This window comes from Oncorhynchus tshawytscha, linkage group LG05 (assembly GCF_018296145.1).
Source record: "Oncorhynchus tshawytscha isolate Ot180627B linkage group LG05, Otsh_v2.0, whole genome shotgun sequence".
Taxonomy (NCBI): Eukaryota; Metazoa; Chordata; class Actinopteri; order Salmoniformes; family Salmonidae; genus Oncorhynchus; species Oncorhynchus tshawytscha.
In genome coordinates, this window is record NC_056433.1 from 16,174,898 (window position 1) to 16,195,806 (window position 20,909).

Sequence of the window (20,909 nt, forward strand, 5' to 3'; positions counted from 1 at the left end):
AGCTCTCATCAATGTCGTCTAACCATCAGATATACAGTTGAAGTTGGAAGTTTACATACACCTTAGCCAAATACATTTAAACTCAGTTTTCACAATTCCTGACATTTAATCCAAGTAAAAATTCCCTGTTTTAGGTCAGTTAGGATCACCACTTTATTTTAAGAATGTGAAATGTCAGAATAACAGTACAGAGAATGATTTATTTCAGCTGTTATTTCTTTCGTCACATTCCAAGTGGGTCAGAAGTTGCATACACTCAATTAGTATTTGGTAGCATTGTCTTTAAATTGTTTATTAACTTGGGTCAAACGTTTTGGGTAGCCTTCCACAAGATCTCACAATAAGTTGGGTGAATTTTGGCCCTTTCCTCCTGACAGAGCTGGTGTAACTCAGGTTTGTAGGCCTCCTTGCTCCCACAGGCTTTTTCAGTTCTGCCCACACATTTTCTATGGGATTGAGGTCAGGGCTTTGTGATGGCCACTCCAATACCTTGACTTTGTTGTCCTTAAGCCATTTTGCCATAACTTTGGAAGTATGCTTGTGGTCATTGTCCATTTGGAAGACCCATTTGCGACAAAGCTTTAACTTCCTGACTGATGTCTTGAGATGTTGCTTCAATATATCAACATAATTTTCCTGCCTCATGATGCCATCTATTTTGTGAAGTGCACCAGTCCCTCCTGCAGCAAAGCACCCCCACAACATGATGCTGCCACTGTAACGGTATAGCTTCCATCCCTCTCCTCACCACTACCTGGGCTCGAACCAGGGACCCTCTGCACACATCAACAACTGACACCCACGAAGCATCGTTACCCATCGTTCCACAAAAGCAGCACCCTTGCAGAGCAAGGGGAACAACTACTTCAAGGTCTCTGAGCGAGTGACGTCACCGACTGACGCGTGCATTAGCGTGCACCACCGGTAAATAGCTAGCCATTTCACATTGGTTACACCACCCCCGTGCTTCACTGTTGGGATGGTGTTCTCCGGCTTGCAAGCCCTCCCCCTTTTTCCTCCAAACATAACAATTGTCATTATGGCCAAACAGTTTTATTTTTGTTTCATCAGACCAGTGGACATTTCTCCAAAAAGTACGATCTTTGTCCCCATGTGCAGTTGCAAACCGTAGTCTGGCTTTATTATGGCAGTTTTGGAGCAGTGGCTTCTTTCTTGATTTGATTGTTGTGAATGTGTTAAATCATACCCCTGAAAAACAATCCATTTCCAAATCCTATATTAAGCTGCAGTGGAATAATGATTGACACGAGAGCACATTTTCAGTAGTTTTATTGAAAAATGCCTCTTCTGTTTCAGAAATAAATAAGAAAATAAGGCTGTGGAATTCACAATTTGAAGTTAAAACATGAAGCAGCAATACCATATTCATAGTCTTGCACACAAATTCCAACTGCATTCGATATTAATAAAACAACAATGATAACAACTATATTCTGATTAAAAAACATACTAAATATACACCACAGACATGCAACCTTTGGTAAAATCAGCTGTGATTTGATATAAGAAAACTGATAAACATTTAGTCTAAAGATACAAAATGGAAGCCATGTTAAACTGCAGTACTGAAGATGAAAACTTTAGGTAGATGGTGAACAGATGGCCATCTTTCAAGTGGAAAAGAGAGCAAAAGTATAAAATAGGAATAAAACATAATTTGATAATCAGACATTTTGAATGAACCGTGATTGGAAAGAGAAGTGTTTTTCATTGGATGCCCAACACTGTGTGAACAAACATTGGCATTATCCAACACTGCAATTCGATGAACACTTAATGCAGATATGTTACAAGCAAAAGATACAATAGGAAAAAACAGCAAGCTCACAGATTGTCATGGAAAAATGTATAGGATTTTGTTTTTGTTTCTGAATTCACATATGATTTAAGGTACTTCCAAAAATAGATGAGGTATCAAACCTCTTTTTAGTGAAATGTGCATAGCCCTTAATGACACCATATGTGAACAAAACAAAAACAAACACAAGAAGAACAAAAAATAACCTATTTTATGACGCTATCCTTTTGGATTCCTTTCTTGATAGTGACCTCTCTCAACGCTCGTTTTGTGAGTCATCTTCTTCTTCAGGTGTTGGGACTACGTAGGTTTCAGGCTCAGGTGAATATGGCTCTGGTTGGAAATAGTGTTTTATGCCGATTGAACATGAGTGTAATTTGCAGAGTATGTCTCAACATGCACAAACTGTTGTGTTACAGTATGTTTTATTTTCAAGCTTGGACATGCAGTATACTGGTGAAATGACACAATTGAGTGGGTGTGGCCATATACAGATAGGTTGTGATTTTGAAGGGCACTGATAGAAAGGGTTTGTAAACAATTCAGTGCATTTTCTAAATCTGTGTGATGTTAGCATTTCCATGTTAGTCCAGCTTGAGTGGTTGTGGGTGGGTTCAGTCATTTAACAGAATCATCATTGCCATTTTCTGCAGCTCATTCATTTACAAAATATCAAAAATCAAGTCATTCTAGCACCAGCCTAATCATACATTTTGTGATGTTATTCCTCATAACATAACAGAGGTAACCAGCTGTTGTGGTAGAATATCCATTAATACTACAGCAAAATAAAGAAATGAGAACCAGAAAAATGTATGAATGACGATTCTTAGAATGCTCTTACTGTGTATGTAGAGAGAAACACTACCTCCAGGGGAACATGGTACAATATGAGCCTGAGCAGTCGGTGTGTGTGTGTGTGTAGGCTACAGAAACATCACTTGTGGGGACGTGGTACAATATGAGCCTGAGCAGTCGGTGTGTGTGTGTGTGTGTAGGCTACAGAAACATCACCCGTGGGGATGTGGTACAATATGAGCCTGAGCAGTCGGTGTGTGTGTGTGTGTGTGTGTGTGTGTGTGTAGGCTACAGAAACATCACCCGTGGGGACGTGGTACAATATGAGCCTGAGCAGTCGGTGTGTGTGTGTGTGTGTGTAGGCTACAGAAACATCACCCGTGGGGATGTGGTACAATATGAGCCTGAGCAGTCGGTGTGTGTGTGTGTAGGCTACAGAAACATCACCCGTGGGGACGTGGTAGAAAAAGAGGCATTCATGTTGGCATTCAGCAAGCAGCAGGTTACAAGGCAAAAGTGTAACTACAGGTGTTAAAACTACATTTTGTGGATGTGATTCAAACATCATTTAGTTTATTTACAGATAACACCTCAAGAGTAACAATATTAATATTGTTGAAGTTGTCGATTCTCTCTGTTACAAAATACAACCTGGTTAGTGTTTTTGTTTATTTTTGTTTGTTTGTTTGTTTGTGTATGGTCCTCCACCCGATAGGTTTCTCTGTTCGTTCTTTGGCTTCAAGATGCAAACAGACCACTACGTTGTTGCCATCACCGATGCTTGTTTGTTCTAGTTGCTCTACAATGTTGTTAGTACCAGTCCACGTTGTTGTTCTTGTCTTTCTCAACATAGTTTGTTAATGTTATCCTTTGGTGGTTATCCTCAAACAGCTCTAGAGCGCGTGAGCAAGTATCTCAGTAAGAGGAATTTTTTCAGGAATTCAAAGTGAAAGCAGCACAGGCGATTTAGAAAGTTTACTATGGTGAACCTGAAATAAGGTCAAACAGGGTGTTAGTCTTCAGTTGGTATGGGAATATTTACTTTCTCTCCTAATGTTAACAAATCAATTATCACAATTTATATATAGTCGTTTCTGGAATATATCCATTTGTCATCAGTCTGTAATGTACTTATATTTTGTAGCAACTATGAAGCAACTATGTAGTAACTATGAAGCAACTATGAAGCAACTATGAAGCAACTATGTAGTAACTATGTAGTAACTTCTCATGCTTGTAACTCATGTTTCATGCTGCGGCTTCATGCAATCATTGAGGATGTCATGCCAGCTACCTTTCCAGTTTACATACCTCGGTATCCTTGTCCATTGTAAGGAATGCCGACACACTGGGAAGAGTCACAGTAGCCAGGAGTGCCAGGTTGGCCCCTAATACCTGCGAACCCTTGGCGCCCAGGAGGACCGCGGGGCCCGGTGGAGCCTGCAGGGCCTGGAGGGCCGGTCCGTGTCTCGCCTGCTGGGCCTGAAAGAAAGAAAATCACAACCAACCAATCAGAACCCATCTGAGTGTCGTCACCCTGTGACATCAGTAGGAACTATAAGAGTAGTAACTGTTTCTGCCACAACAGCTTGGAACATTCAATTTAAAAAAAGGACAAACTGAAGCTGAAGGAAAAACCTGGATTTCTTCGTTGAACCTTTTTCCTTCCTCTGCTTCGTCTAGACGTTTATAAAAGCCTAAGCTTGGAATTTTCACCTTAACTCCTTCAGCCTTTCATTCATGGTCCTCCAAGTCCTTTAAACATGTGTTGTGAATGAGGCCACAAGAAGACCTCAGCATGTCCATCTGATTAGCCCATGAACAATCACTCACCATCAGCTAGCTTCCCCAGTAATCTGGGAAATTCCTTTCCCCCCGATTCAAGACCACTTTCCACAAGTCTTGACCTTGTAGACCTTAAGTAAATTGCATGTTTTTTCTCCAAGCTCCTCTTGTTGAAGACCAGGCTTCTGGAAGCCCAGTGCTTTATAGTTAAACGTGCTGTATGGAAGTGGAAGACTGGATGGCTGTATTAGCTACACCTGTATTGTTACTCTACAGCCCCTGGCAGGATGAGCTCATGTTATTGTTGGATGTCTTGGTAGGCAGTTTGTCTGGAATCTAATGATTCTGCATTACAGGGTTAAACCAAAGGGAATCCTTGGTTTCAGTACACAAACGGTGACCTCTGTCAGCACACTGGGCCTATCAGTGTGTAATGACTGGTACTGCTCAAGCCATTTGAACGGATTCTGAAATCAACTCAGGTGACTATATCCAGACAGTTTGATGTCATGTATCTGTTTGGTACAGATAAGTCACACACATAAACCTCTCTCACTCTTTTGGTTTTCACATTTGCAACTGTAACTGCTTCCCCAATGCTTTCCCTCTGAACGGGCAGTTTTCCAACCATGAGGTGTCATAGAGTTCGGATGGGTCCTATCTTCAGGTGCGGTAATTAGGCAGTTTTCCAACCATGAGGTGTCATAGAGTTCGGATGGGTCCTATCTTCAGGTGCGGTAATTAATGTTTACCCCAGTGTGAACAGAGAATTTATTTCAACATCTGTGCATACAAGCACCTCACACACAAAGGCAACATAAATCCCCTAGAATGCAGAGTGTTTAACTGGGAAAACACTGGACAGCAGCGTTGATAATTTATTAAGCACAGCTGGCCCAGCACAGCTTCAGGCAACACCTCTGAGCTGATCTGTAGCCTGTAGTTACTGCAAGGCACATTTTAACTGGGAGGAATGGTTCAATTCACAGTGACACATCCAGCTTACAATGAGAGATGTGGTGAGAAATGACTCCCATTACTGTAGCTAAAGTAAAGTAATGATTGATTTCCCCAGATTCAAACAAAAGAATATGATGCCATGAGAATCACGTGGAGAGATTAAGTTTGCTGAATGAGCCCCCTCATGGAAGGAGATGGGTGTTGCTATTAAGACTCAGATACGATGCTATACAGGACAAAGGAGGAATGGATAGTTGTGGACCTGGAGCGGAAATGTTGTGAAACTAACCAGGTGGTCCTCTTTGTCCTCTCTGTCCGACTCCTGGTGTTCCCTGATCACCTTTCTCTCCTGCCGGGCCTGAGAAACAAACAACCAGAATCACTGACAGCAGACAAAGACAAGGACACACTCAAAGAGAAAAGCCTAATGAAACCATTATGACCACACAGGAAGTTAAATATTAATAAAGCTTGCAGGGGGAAAAATAGATGGACATTTCCCAAGCCACTGAAAACAGTCTGAGACAGGCCTACGGAAAGACACACAGAAATACAGACAGACCTACTGAGGCGAATGGAATATGTTGTGAAGATGAGACTTTGGAAAAGTCCCTGAAGGCTTCATTCCATTGCTAAGACAGTAGTAAGACAAAATGGCTCGTCTATGGAAAAATGTCCAGTCTTTGTTCCAACTGTGATATGATTGATTATCTTCTGATTCCACACAGCAAGACACTCTAGTTAGGCCTACTGATATTGAACAGCTCGATCAGCGGTGGAGGGCTGTGTGTCTGCTGGTTTTGTTTTTTCCTTTGATATTTCCTTAGTTATTTCCCTTCAATGTGTGTCCACTTAAGACCTAGAGAACCAGGTGAGGAGTTCCTAACTACAAGGGAGGAGCAAAAACCAGCAGGCACACAGCCTTCAAGGAATTGAGTTTGACCCTCCTGAGCTAGACCTCTTGACAAAATAAAATGTATTAGTCAACATATAGACCTATTGACAAACAGCTTTATTAGTCAACATAGAGGCCTATTGACAAACAGCTTTATTAGTCAACATAGAGGCCTATTGACAAACAGCTTTATTAGTCAACATAGAGGCCTATTGACAAACAGCTTTATTAGTCAACATAGAGGCCTATTGACAAACAGCTTTATTAGTCAACATAGAGGCCTATTGACAAACAGCTTTATTAGTCAACATAGAGGCCTATTGACAAACAGCTTTATTAGTCAACATAGGGGAATTCTTGGGCTCCTGACAGCAATGGGCATGCGGGACAACGTACCTCTCTCTCCTTGCGGGCCAGGTTGTCCAGGACTTCCTGGGAATCCGTTCCTGCCTGTCTGTCCGGGCTCTCCACGGGGACCCTGGTTACCGCTGGGCCCTGGGGATCCGGGGGGACCTGGGTTGTTGCTGCTACGGTAACCGCTGGGAATCTGGTTCAGCATTGAATTGACTCGACTCATTTGTCCTAAAAGTCGACATTGAAAAGGTAACAGACATTTAATGAAATGCAGACTCTGTTAGGATTTGATTTCAGACATTTAATGAAATGCAGACTCTGTTACGACTTTGATTTCACTGTAGTGGCAGAACTCCTTCTGAATGTAGTGCTAAAAAAAGTCCCACTCACCGCTAACTATCTGCTCGCACACTTGTCTGGCTATGGATCGCATCATGTTCTGAGGAGCAAAGTCACCCTAGAAGCAAACAAGGAGGAAGGCTTGGTGATGAATATACATGACTTACTGAGATTAACTGAGGTTAAAAACTTGAAGATAGACCCTTGGGGATGTTACTCACTCTCTCTCCTCTGTCCCCTTTCATACCATTGGCTCCCTGAATTAACGGAAGAATACAAGGCCCTTACATTTCACTGTATGATGCAATAACTTTGCCTTTCTGTGGTTTGCATAACATGGAGAACTGGATTATGAAATTTGGTATAATATGATATATGCTTACCGAAACACCTCTGTCACCAGACTTTCCTGGTTTTCCTGAAGCACCAGGCATTCCAGGAGATCCGGGAGGTCCCTGAACAGTGACAAGCACAAAATCACCAATCTGATACATGTATTACACCATGCACTTTAAGGGAACACAATGGAAAGTTAAAAAAATGTATGTACTGTGTGTATGTTTTAAAAATGTTTTTACTGGCAGATAAAATCAATCAATCAGTCAATACAGTAACAAACAAAGGAACCAATCAGATATGGTGACACAAACAAAGGAAACCCATCAGATACAGCAACACAAATAAAGGAACCAATCAGATACAGTGACGCAAACAAAGGAACCAATCAGATACAGTGACACAAACAAAACAACCAATCAGATTACATTCAAGAGACTTATGGTCTGTCTTTACTATAGTTTCGGAGAGTCTGAGCTTGACAGTGACATGATATACAGTACATAGATTCCTTTCTCTGACTGCATTTTGTCTGAACATACCATTGGTCCTGTTGGGCCTCTGGATCCGGCCTGCCCCTCCTTTCCTTGGGGTCCCTGCATTTGCAACACACAGACAATAGAGTTAAACAAGTTATTGAGATGACAGGATCAAGCACATTAAACCCTAGGCCTAGACATTGTGTGATCATTAGACAATGGCCTATAGACTCACCCTAGGTCCAGCAGGTCCAATTGGGCCGATGGTCCCAGCTACCCCAGGTGGACCCTGGGGGAAAAAGACAGAAACATAACCCACTTCAGAGCTGGATATGTTTTCCCCCTCACAGCCCACATTAACACAGGTCACGTTCCTTTGACCAACCAACTCAAACCAGTTTGTTTCACCACCAGTTTTCCGTGTGTCAGACAGTAAATCTCCCTTTTATTTCTCGTTTGCTCAAAAACCCTGCTCACTTTTTTATTGTCAATCCTCTCTTGCCTTTGATGCTTTGGCATTAGATTTACAGGGAACATAATATATTCCAGATCCATTTTATTGGCCATTATAAAACAGGGCTGCGTACTCTGCAAGTCATTAAATGCATATTGCCACAGCATCTGTCTAGCATGGTCACCTGCAAACACTACCCACATGGGTTTACCAAGGCTTTTAACTTGGAATCAATAATTATCTTACACTGGGTAATTAATTCTCCAGTGTCTTGTGGCATAAACACAGCTGCATTAATTCCGAACAGAGGTTTACTTTATTTTATTTTATATGGGAAGGGTGGGGGCTTGTTTCCTAAATCAGAATGAACTCAGCATAGAAATACTCTGAGTTTTCTAGGAGACATCTTTCAGTCACAAAAGGGGCTTCTCTTTTCTTTTCTTTAATCTATAAATAAAAGAAGTAGGCTATTTCTAGAAGTACAAAGATGCCATTTTATGTATGAGTACTGGAGCTTCTATTTATTTGTGGTGCTGTCGGTCTAATGAAGACCATCTCAAAGGATCTCTAAAATGCAGACGTCTGAGGACACACGGAAGTGCATTGTTGTTGTGTAAAAAGTCACAAGCTAAGCCTGGAAATCATTCAATGTTGTCAATGTTGATTAAATAGAAGAGCCAGCTTCGTTATGAAAGCAGAAGGACATTTACCATGATGTTCTGTGTAGCTATGCCATCTATCATAGACGGTTGGTACGTTACAAAATATAGGCTCCAGGAAACCAGATTTTTCATTCATACATTTTTTTATAACCTCATCAGCTTTCTATGCACCACAGTACAACAACTGACACAAGGAGGAAGGCACCATAGTACAACAACTGACACAAGAGGGAAGGCACCATAGTACAACAACTGACACAAGAAGGAAGGCACCATAGTACAACAACTGACACAAGAAGGAAGGCACCATAGTACAACAACTGACACAAGGAGGGAGGCACTGCAGTACAACAACTGACACAAGAAGGAAGGCACCATAGTACAACAACTGACACAAGAAGGAAGGCACCATAGTACAACAACTGACACAAGGAGGGAGGCACTGCAGTACAACAACTGACACAAGAAGGAAGGCACTGCAGTACCACAACTGACACAAGGAGGGGGGCACTGTAGTACAACAACTGACACAGGAGGGAGGCACTGCAGTACAACAACTGACACAGGAGGGGGCACTGTAGTACAACAACTGACACAGGAGGGGGCACTGTAGTACAACAACTGACACAGGAGGGAGGCACTGCAGTACAACAACTGACACAGGAGGGGGCACTGTAGTACAACAACTGACACAGGAGGGGGCACTGTAGTACAACAACTGACACAAGGAGGGGGCACTGTAGTACAACAACTGACACAGGAGGGAGGCACTGCAGTACAACAACTGACACAGGAGGGGGCACTGTAGTACAACAACTGACACAAGGAGGGAGGCACCGCAGTACCACCACTGACACAAGAAGGAAGGCACTGCAGTACCACAACTGACACAAGGAGGGGGGCACTGTAGTACAACAACTGACACAGGAGGGAGGCACTGCAGTACAACAACTGACACAAGGAGGGAGGCACTGCAGTACAACCACTGACACAAGGAAGAAGGCCTAATGTGGACGGCCTGACTAGAACGACCTTTGTTTAACAGAAATGGTTGATCAGGCTGAATAGTTTTCCACTCACTTAACAGAGAATAAATCCAAATTGGGGAATCTCAACCTGTTGTTAGTTACTGTCTCTTTGTGAGTCCTCTTCATAAGAAATATTGTCTATGGCTTGCCACATGGAGAGAGGCCAGAGTAGTAGCATATCTGTGAATTATCCCTGGTTTCCTGTTCTAAAACACAGCCGGGGCCGCGGGCCAAAGCAGCACTCACTTTCTGTCCAGGTAGCCCAGAATCACCAGCTTCTCCTTTTGGTCCTTGTCGGCCCTGAAACAGTGAAGGGAGAAACCCATTCACACTCAGTGGATCACATAATAAAAAAATCTGTCAATCTGTCTTTGTGCAACCCAAGATAAACACACTGTGATGAGAGTTGTGTGCGAGATGTGTGGAAGTATATTGGTGATGTCCAAACAGGCCATGGGTTAATGAGACATTTCTCTTGAGTCTGGGTGTGTTTCAGAGAAGGAAATCCCAGTGGTGATTTATGCACAGGCTGGTTTAAAGGCCCCAGATATCACGTTTAGCCCCAGACATGGAGGAATGTAGGCTCTACAGGGCCTTGCCACAATTACTCCAGCTTGTAAATTCCTTACATAATAAATGGCCAAAATGATCCCTATTTGGTGTGTGAAGTCATCATGGGATTTACGTTTAACCGTTGTAAACGAGCTGTGTGTGGCAGTGGCTGGGGAGAGGGGAGTGTGTGTAGGCGTGTGGAGTGTTCAACTCACAGCTTCTCCTGGAATAGACAGCCCACTGCGTCCTTGAGGGCCGGGGAGACCCATAGGTCCTGGCAAGCCTGTATCTCCACGCGGTCCAATTGGACCCTATCAGAGAAACAAAGACAAGAGATAAGAATCAATTAGACCTGGAAAGTATGTTAATATTGAGATCTCCAGACTAAAAGTAGTAGTGCAGTCAAATGCTACTGTTGCAATGTGTGGAAGAAGGCACCAGAAACCGTGGAATGCATGCACTGTCAAACAGAGCCTCCCTCAGTTTCGAGAAGACAAACACATTGCCAATAAGTGAATTCAGATGTTTTTCTTCCATATCAAAGCCATGATACTGCAAACAGTTTAAAGGATACTCCAATATTCCACATTCTCCAAACTGTGTCAACGATCTTGACCACTTTATGACTGACGTCAGTTATGACTTTAAAATGTAACCCTGCAGCCCTAAAGAGGGACTCTGAGAGGTGAGGTTAGTGAGGTACTTACAGCCGGACCAGTCTCCCCTCTTTCCCCCCGGGGACCTTTGCTCCCAGGTGCGCCCTGGGGAAGGAAGAGCATTAGTCAAGTTAACACTGTGAGGGAGAGGAGTGTCTAGAAGCCCAGAGCGACATCAGTCAGGATGCTGTCAGGATGGATGCTCTCTCCCTGGGGGCTCCGTAGTCATAACATGCAGACTACTGTAGTTTCCTTCTGGTTTGCCCTTTTAAAAACAAATAAAGGCCAAATTGTACAGTCAGTCCTGCATAATGAATATGTTTCAGAGTGAAACAGTACAGTCATAACATTTATAGGAACGTGTCAAAAAAGATAATTTTCCATCGGCAGATCAAGGAATTCACTAGAACCCCCTGGCCTGCAGCAGAGAGAGGGAAGGAGTGTGAGTCCGAAGAAGCACCCTATTGGCTACAGAGTGCACCATTATTTTATCAGAGCCAAGGTAATAGGGTGCCATTTGAGATGCAGCTGTAGAGGATGTCTTACCACTGCCCCCTGTGGTCCCTGGAGTCCTGTGCTCTCTGAGGTGCATGTGCAGGCTTTGGGGAGGGATGGGCACTTGGACTCCTCTCTCTGATAGGGTAAGGAAACAGACAGGCACAAGAGTTGGCCAAAAACACAGACCCAGTTCTCTGTGAGTCTGCAGAGATGCTGATTAAGCTGCAGGTAATCCACTCAGCCAGTCTCATGTACGCAGAATTACAGACTTCATGACTGTAAGTTTCTCTGGGTAAGAGCATCTGCTAAATGACTGAATGGTAACGTAAATGTAAACAGAGGCAGGCTCAGGAGGTTACAGGATAATATGGCTTATTTGGAATGATTAGATGTTATTAGTACCAGTAGTACGGTACATGTCAAGACTATACAACAGATGAAGTACATGCTCTCTAGTTGACAGCTAATATTTCACTAGAACAGCTCAATCAGACAGCTGTGTTGCGTGCAATGATCCTGTGGCAATGGACATCATGAGCTTCCAGCAAGCCAATTGTTGAAAAGCCCTACCCCCTACCCAAAAGCCCTACCCACATGTTTTTACATTCTGGGTGTCCAACCAACAGTGATCATGGGGCTCTTGAAACAAAAGCTGCTTTTACTTGTTGAAACAGAGGCGGGTTCCTGGATAACTGGTGGGACTAAAGTGAGAAAGTTGAGGTAGAACAGGGGCTTTGAGGCATAGGACCCAGGGTCAAAACACCAGAGCCTGCGGTACAGTACATTAAAAGGATCACGTGAAACGTGTAACGAGTTGTTGTTGACAATGTCTTCATAGCTTGGCACTGTTTGTAGTTTAATGAGCGTATAGTTGAAGGCCGTTCATAGTTGTGATGCCTTTACAGTCGATAGCCGTTGCTTCTCCACCTAATGGCGAGGCTCTGGGGAAACCGGGCAGGGTAACTGCGAATCAGTGACATACACTACTTGACAAAAGGCGTTTGAAGTTGCAGCTGGGCTATTTAAACAATTATAGCACGGCCTAATTCATGTGCTTCATAAACATCCAATGGGAGTCTTCCAAGAGTTGGAATAATTTAAGAAGAAAAAACAGGTGGCATAAAATGTTCCTGTTCTATATAGACTGAATGACTTTCCATTTTCGCTGCCAGAAATGTACTTGGCACGTTGTCATTCAACGATGTCTTTGACATATTAGATATATTAGATAGGACAACTGCATAGGGGTGGTAGAGTCAAGTTCTAATCACGCAATGCTTCGCTGCTATCACTTTTCCATAGATTAAGTGGAATGTACTGAGCTCGCTGTCTGCACACTAGTTGACCATTGAGAAAATCAGATGTCTTCTTCATGTGTTCAGGATTATGTAAGTATGTCCTTAAGAGATGTGGGATGGGTATGCATTTGTTTACTGCAATGTTAAAAGATGAGACAAGCAATAAGCATTAGAAGCATGTGTCTAATATGAACGTGCACAAACACACACGCCTGCACACACACACACAGATGCTCAACAGGAGAACTAAGGAGATGGGTCGTTGAAAATGTTAACAGACTGCTCAGAGCTTGCTTTGCGTCTGTTAAGTTGTACTGCCCGCCTCTCCCCTCCAGGGAGGTCCAGATGTAGGGTGAAGTTGTCCCTAGACACTGATCTGTGATGAATTTTGCATTTCCCCCACTAATGGGCTAAGGTTAGGATTGGGGCAGAGGAAGCTGATCCTAGATCTGTACCTAGGGAAAGCTTCAGCGGAGGTCCACTGAGGCTGCTCTTACTCACCATAGATGGAAGGTCACAGCATCTGTCTCTGCTCGTCCAGCCCAGGGTGCACACAATATCGAACATCTGGAGCTGGAACTGTGGAACAAGGAAAAAAACGTAAAACAGTGTTAGTTACATGTGTCTTTGATACTTCCTTGTCATCCAAAAATACCAACTAAGAGCATGCAGACAGAGAGCCCACAGATAATCAGATAAGGATAACTGAGGCACACTCCACTTGGGGTAAACTATGTTGGAGACAGTACACTTCAAGACTTCCTCCTGTCATTACAGCACTCAGATACACAGGGGTACTATAACTGACTTGCTTGTAGGCTGCTAGGTCCAGTAGGTCCATATGCCTTGACGTTGTGTGACAGTTCACTTACAGTTGCACTTTTCCCCTTGGAACCAATGGACTTGGACATTTTGCCTAGGACTTGATAGCCGTCCGTGGACGTGTTTCCAGCTTCCTTAATCTCCTTGTCCGCCACCTCTTGGCAGTCGAGGTTCAGCTTGACTTTGGTGGGGGAAACAAGGATGTGGAGCTGTATAGAGAAAAGATTGAGAGTTATTACATTCTTCGTCCAGGACATACTTTCGTCTAGGACCATCTGCTTTCTATCTTGAAACTCTGCAAATCATTGGGTTATCTGGGGTTGACAACAGAGCGCAGAGAGACACAGGGTGTATGTGGATGTGTTATTTCCTCTCCTTGATGTGGTGTTCACTGACAGCCTCCAAAAGAGGTAGACCAGAGAGAAATAAAGCCACACGATTTCAACACATTCTGAGAGCTAACACTCAATTCTAAGGATGTGCAGTGTCCTAAAAGCTTTCTCAGGATAAGATACATGGTTCTGGTTCAAAAAGTAATCTGTACTAATGTATTAACTGTTAATTATATATATTAGTCATATAGCATGTAATATCATCAGTAAAATGAACCTGGTGTGGTAAAACACAGTAGGAAATACCAGATCAGATGTTTTCAGCAAAAAATACTTGCTCAATGATTTATAGAGCACCGTCATCCATTCATCTCTCTCATTTTACTTGTGGTCATTTAAAGTGTATGTGGTGTACACCAAGGATGAGTCTTTCCACCGCTCTGTTTCCCAGAGTCAATGTATGCATTATGTTGCTATTCCTTACTCAGGTCAACCTCACATCTTCTGTTGATGTAGTTTGTGGTGTGCCATAAGAAGTGCTCCCTTTTACTCTCTCCCTCTATTGCCAAGAGGCTAGCTGCTGTTCTGTGGAGTTCATTCACATTCTTACTTAGCAGGCAACATGCTACTGTACCAAGCCATGGAGTCAGTCCCAGAGATTTGGCAACCACATGCGGTTTCACTCATTGTGGTCAATATCGTTGGAAATGTATAGCTATGTTTTGCAGACCACTAGCGGAGGAAGCTTCTATCTCAGGATTCTTCTGGGAGAGCGAGCAGACAGACAGTGGAGCACGCTCAGCAATTTATGGAAACTGTGAGTCTGTTTTGGACAGAGAGAGGGTAAATAAGGTAAATATATACCCTAAGAAAGCAACTTGGAGAAATTATCAACTTCACTCGAGGAAATTACATCATCAGACGGCGCTCTATACTTTCTCAGACAGTCTCCAGTTCAGTTTAAGCCCAGTTAACACATAACGTTCTGAGAACCATATGTTTCTTAGCGCTTGGTGAGAGCGTGGTTATCATATGGATATTTTACATACAACCTTCCCACAACTTTCCGGGAATGGTGTAGGATAGTTGCTTGGCTTTGAAACATTTTCAGCACAGTTAAGGAACTTCACAAAAAAACTTTATTTAGTTAGTATTTCATCACTTTAACAGAGGGTTTCCTACATGTTCAAACATGGTTTCATTTCATTTTAATGTTATTAATGTTCTATGAACGTTCTCCAACTGGTTTGATATTGGGGATGTTCTCAAATAGTTTAAAGAATGTGTTATTCTGTGGTAATTTCTGTGGCAATTTCAGTACGTCATCACAGCGTTTCCTACAGGTTTAATCATGGTTCTATTTAAAGTCAGGTTCTCAAATTATTCTGAGAACATTAAGAAAACGTTCCAACGTTGTAAGAATGTTATTTAAAAACAATTAAATAAAATCCACAAGAAAATGTTAGTAACGTTCAGAGAAAGTTCTAAGAACGTCCAGCTCTGAGTTAGACCCAGCTATTCAAACAGAGCAATTATACAAATCTCTTTGTGAACAATAAAACATCTCACAGTTTAACCTGCAGAAAAGAGATGCCAAGAAGCTATAATGACCAAAAGGTAAACCCTTGGTCAAGGTTTCCCTGTCTTGGTAAAAACGTGGTGTGCAGCAAGCAGCATTCCCTCTAAGCTCACTGACGTGATGGCCACGTTACAGATGTCGGGGTTTCCCTTGACCTCCGGTCAGTCACTGGGACAGATTACACAGCGCCTCCCTATGCCAGAACTTCTACCGTTCAAGTATGATTATGTCCTCTCTCTCTTGGACCTCATGCTCACCATTGTCTAAAGCATATTAGCCTCTTCATACATACGTCTTGAGGGTTCTCTACCCATTTGGACTATATACTGTACAGATGTAAGAGCTTAATTTGAGCCAATTTACTAGGGCATGAAAATAATTCATTTACATTTTTGTAGGGATGATACAGGGAAAATCAAATCTGAAATTTCTAAGTGGAAATTTCAAACTTCAGAAGCCTTTTGAAACCTAAAATACACTACATGTTTTAAATGTTCTGCATTGCAGGAAGGTTCTCCTGCAACAGGGTGATCAAATTAAGACCCTACATCTGTATGGTTTTCCTTTTGTTCATTGACTCAAGCTTCCATGACATCCATATGCCTTTATTTGAGTATTGTTTGGTATGATAGGCATAAGACTGTTATTGTATTTTCCAAACACAAGACAATGGTTTTCGATAATTAATTAAACTTTTGATACCTTCAAGTTGAATGATGAAAAGCAGAGTCGAGCAGTCAGGGTATGTCAACACTAATTCATCATCTTTATGGACATGGATATTTGCATGATTCCTAACAACTATCGATCATGGTCTAAGTAACTGCTTTAGAGTTTGAATCCTGTGGATCTGGTAAACCTACTGTAAACGTACCTAATCTTGGTTGAAAGAGAGGGTTACTGGTGCGAGAACCAAGCCCTCAAACTGTCATCCGAGAAGGGCATCTAGAGAAGGTTTATACAGTAGTAGCAGTGAGTTGTTGTTTTTATACTGGTTGATAGAATGGTATTGTATTTCAACCAAATATACCCACAGGGGGCTCTGAATTCCTTCAGAATCCTCATAGGATTTGTCCTGTTGAGTAGAGCACGTCTGTTAAACCCATTTTAGGGAGTTTTGGATTGTCGCCGGTAACTAAGACCATTCAAACTTTGAGTTAGCTCTTTCCTGACTGATTAGATCGAGGTAAATCAGCCTTGCCATGAAGCAGTGCAACCCGGCTGTTTAGAAGCCCATAGCCTTCCTCAGCATAGAACACTTTCATTATTCCTGCCAGAGATGGCTAAAAAAACAAATCAGGACATCAATCAAATAAGGGAGTGAGAGTCTGGGTTCAAGCTAGCCTGTCTAAATCATGTTTGTTTATGCTGCATATGCTGGCAGCAGGGATGGAGAAGTGGATTCTACAAGTCAACAACTCTGTAACTATTGGTCATCTGCCTCTTAAAAAGACATGTGCATTTTGCCACTCTGCAAATTAAGTTTCAACCTCTCCACTGACAGAGGGAAAATTACAAGTGAACAGCGCTTACACTAATCAATCCCAGCTCATTACTGTCTGTCTGCCTGCCTGCCTGTCTGTCTGTCCCCAGTAAGAGCAATAAACCGCCTAGTCTCCTGTCATGTGCCATCTATTAAAGGAGACTTTGCCATTGGTTAAACTTATCAGCAGTGCTAACTCTGGGTCTTCCTTTCCTGTGGTGGTTCTCATGAGAACCAGTTTCATCATATCGCTTGATGGTTTTTACGACTGCACAAAGTTCTTGAAATGTTCAGGATTGACTGACCTCTCTTTGCTTATTTGAGTTGTTCTTGCCATAATATGGACTTGGTCTTTTACCAAATAGGGCTATCTTCTGTATACCAACCCTACCTTACTTTTACCAAGGCGATTGAGATGCATTCCAGGTGACTACCTCATGAGGCTGGTTGGGAGAGTGCCAAGAGTGTGGAGGGTTGTCATCAGGGCAGGGGGTGACTACTTTGAGGAATCTCAGATTTTGAGTATATTTTGATTTGTTTAGCACTTTTTTGGTTTCTGCAAGGTTCCATATGTGTTGTTTCGTGGTTTTGATGTCTTCGCTATTATTCTACAATGTAGAGGGATGTAGAAGTGGTGAGGGACCCTGGAATGAGTAGGTGTGTCCAAACTTTTGACTGGTACTGTATTTCTTAAATACATTCTTTCACTTTTAGATGTGTGTGTATTGCTGTGAATTTTTAGATACTACTGCACTGTTGGAGCCAGGCATGCAAGCATTTCGCTACACCCTAAATATGTGTGTGACCAATAAAATACAGCATGTACACTACCAGATACAGCATGTACACAACCGTGCTGGAACACTAGGACAGACACAGCATATAGGCCTACACAACCCTGCTGGAACACTGGGTAAACCCCAGAACAGAGTCACCCCCCCCAACAGCAGCAGCAAGAATTCCCCTGTGTTTAGCTACCAGAGGCAACAGAGGCAATACTAGGCCTGCCTCCAACATCCAGGCAGAGAAACTGCAGCAGTGCCAAAAAGGAAAGAGAAAGAGAGAGAGAGAAAGAGTGAGTGTGAGAAAGAGAAAGAGGCAGACAGAGACAACCTCCCCCTAGCCTCGCATTCCACTGCCTCTCTGATGTAATTGTTTAATAGCAATAGCAGTGACCCAATATTTTCCAGACTCGCACGCCAGCAGTGACTAGCAGTGCCTTTTAATGGTCTCCCCAAAAAGACTTATAGATTCTAGTGAAAATGTGCAATAGGGTTGTCCACACCACCATTGACTGCAGTACATCATTTCCACAGCCCCCATGAGCACCCTGCTCTGACCTTATGGTGAAGGACGCATTCCCGCTGTTAGAAAAATTCCAGTAAGTACCAGAGGGGAGTGCTTCCCTAAAGCTCTTAATACACAGACAGTCTACTACATGCCTATAGTCTTTAGTGGTCTCTCTTCCTTTAGGCTACAACTTAGTGACTGAACTTAATGCTAATTCAAGTGATCAAATATGGCAACACCACTGATTTCTCTGCCCCACTAGTTCCTCTTGGAAACCAACAACCAAGGAATTAGAATTTCATTCAGCTCCAACCTATGTGGAGTTGGACCTGGACCAAACATGATCACTTCAGCTTGAACCAGCCATTTGATTAGCTTTAATGTCCAAAGAAACTGCTACAAGATCAATTGCCACTTTTATCTCTCGATGACTTTGAGAGGTATTGATTGCCATCAATAACAACAATCCATGCATCATGTGACATTGGAGTTTTTACAGTTTACAGTCAAAGACCATCTGCTTGACTAAGCAGACATTGTTTTGCAGCACACATGTCTGTAGCTGTGTCGGAGGTACACCTCCTGTAACATATAACATATTTGGAATGCCAGGTATCCCTTCTCAGTGTCTGTATATCCTCGGGACATGCCAAGCTTACCACAAGAACAAAGGTGCCAGCTGTGATTGATGTACCACACCTCCAGTCTTAGTTGCCAGGCCCAGAAAGTTATATAATCCAGCCATTTACTTCACTACACCCAGTATATTCCTCCAATCCCAACAGTCACGCAGACAAGCAGTCAGTGTTTACCTTGTGGAAGCTTCCATGGAAGATTCTCTTCACTTGATCATTGTCGAAAGTGACCCTCTGGATCTCCCCCCTCGTATCCTTGTTATAATACGATATAGTTTGGCTAGAAGCTGAAAAGAGAAAAACACAATTAGAGAGAGAAAGAAAGAGGTTACAGATAGGCCTCCAACATCACATTAGGACTTGGTGTTATGCAAAGCTCCTAAACTAGAAACAGGACTCCACCATCATCAATGGATAGTTTATCATAAAGCACAAACAGATATGCTTTGTGATAGCTACAACATAAAACAGCAAGGTTGGGGCTTTATAAAGGCCAGCTGAAGCTAGCTAGTACAGGATGCTGGATGTTGGATGAGGCTGTGTGTGGTTACTGAGGGAGACCAATGCAGCCCTGGGCTCTGGAGCCCATTACAATCCATTCACTGATCCCATGAGAGGATATCAGACAGAACCACAGAAAGATATCTACAGCTGCTGGATATCTTCTCCTCACAGAACACTACTTCATCCTTCCTCTATGTAGCATACCAAATGGCACCCTATCCCCTATGTAGTGCACTTCTTCAACCAGGGCCCACTATGTAGGGAATATGGTGCCATTTGGGATGCAGCCCCAGGAACCTCTTGGAACCCTTACTGTAACCCTCCACCCTCAACCCCTTCAAATCCACAACGGCAACCATTCAGCACAAGTCAAAGAGGCTAGAATGCCTTACGATCTATGGTGACCCCGACTTCAGGCTTGTCGTCCTTGGTGGACACCTGCCAGATGTCGAAGGCCTCAGTGGGTGTGTCCGGGAGGAGACGGAACATCATGATGATGGTGTAGGAGTGAGGTAGTCCGTCAGGGTGAATCTCTCTGTTCAAACCCCCACGCAACACCAACAATTAGACTGACCATTCAAAAACTACAAAATCAACTCACCATCAATATACAGTATATATGTGATGGGATGTATAGACATTATGGACAGTATATGTACAGAAATATGTACAGAAATAGTTCAACAGGATTTCACTAGCATACAGTATAGTCCCGTATATACAGTACATATGAAATGGGTAAAACAGTATTACCATATGTTTATGTAGCACTGTGATATGGATGAATTTGTTCCTTTGAGTAAAAAACAGAGGTAAAACTATGTGGAATGTTAAGCTGACCGGGGATATTTGATAGGCCTACTGTGCAGCTGATAAAGCGCTTAGAGATGTATGATGTAGGAGATAGACAGTGGAGTTGGATGTCTTTGAGCTACGTGGGCTGAGTGAAATCAACAGTATGCCAGAACCTCAGATTGAACAATATGCCAGAACTTCAGATCACTGCTTAACACTTAACAGGATGTCGTAAATCTATTGACCTAGTTTAGAGGGGAATGGGGTCTAAACAGTCTGTCTTAACATAGTTGGGCAAGACGTGTCATGTTAGCAGCCTGGGCCATATCCAAGTGCCAAACAGACGTTTATACAGTTTTTACATGATGGAAAGGACCCACAAAAAAGTAACGTTTGAAAACATATAATTTCTTAATGGTTGCCTCCCTGCATTGACCTCCATCTCCTCTGTCTTCCTCCACTTGAGCGTAGACAAGCTTTCAATCTGAGAATATCATTAGAATCTGAACAAACAGATTAGGGTTGCGAAATCACAGCAACTTTCCCCAAATTCCTT

General features: G+C 42.7%; 1 protein-coding gene across 6 annotated transcripts in view; it reads right to left on the reverse strand.

Annotated features, from left to right (window-relative positions):
* Positions 1–1,273: 1,273 nt before the first annotated feature.
* LOC112250011 (collagen alpha-1(XII) chain) overlaps positions 1,274–20,909 on the reverse strand; it is a 94,477-nt gene continuing 74,841 nt past the window's right edge. For 5 of the 6 annotated variants that reach the window (XM_024419801.2, XM_024419800.2, XM_024419803.2 and 2 more), the window contains 17 exons: positions 19,951–20,093; positions 19,232–19,341; positions 13,786–13,944; positions 13,415–13,492; positions 11,664–11,750; positions 11,169–11,222; positions 10,677–10,772; positions 10,156–10,209; positions 8,001–8,054; positions 7,829–7,882; positions 7,334–7,405; positions 7,172–7,207; positions 7,002–7,068; positions 6,654–6,839; positions 5,652–5,720; positions 3,929–4,099; positions 1,274–2,152 (listed from right to left, as the gene is read on the reverse strand). In XM_024419801.2, coding sequence (XP_024275569.1) covers positions 2,076–2,152; positions 3,929–4,099; positions 5,652–5,720; positions 6,654–6,839; positions 7,002–7,068; positions 7,172–7,207; positions 7,334–7,405; positions 7,829–7,882; positions 8,001–8,054; positions 10,156–10,209; positions 10,677–10,772; positions 11,169–11,222; positions 11,664–11,750; positions 13,415–13,492; positions 13,786–13,944; positions 19,232–19,341; positions 19,951–20,093 — 1,567 coding nt within the window. In that variant the 3' untranslated portion in view covers positions 1,274–2,075. Of the gene's footprint in view, positions 2,153–2,589; positions 3,607–3,928; positions 4,100–5,651; positions 5,721–6,653; positions 6,840–7,001; positions 7,069–7,171; positions 7,208–7,333; positions 7,406–7,828; positions 7,883–8,000; positions 8,055–10,155; positions 10,210–10,676; positions 10,773–11,168; positions 11,223–11,663; positions 11,751–13,414; positions 13,493–13,785; positions 13,945–19,231; positions 19,342–19,950; positions 20,094–20,909 lie in introns of those variants that run through there. The other variant, XM_024419802.2, reaches the window with a different exon arrangement.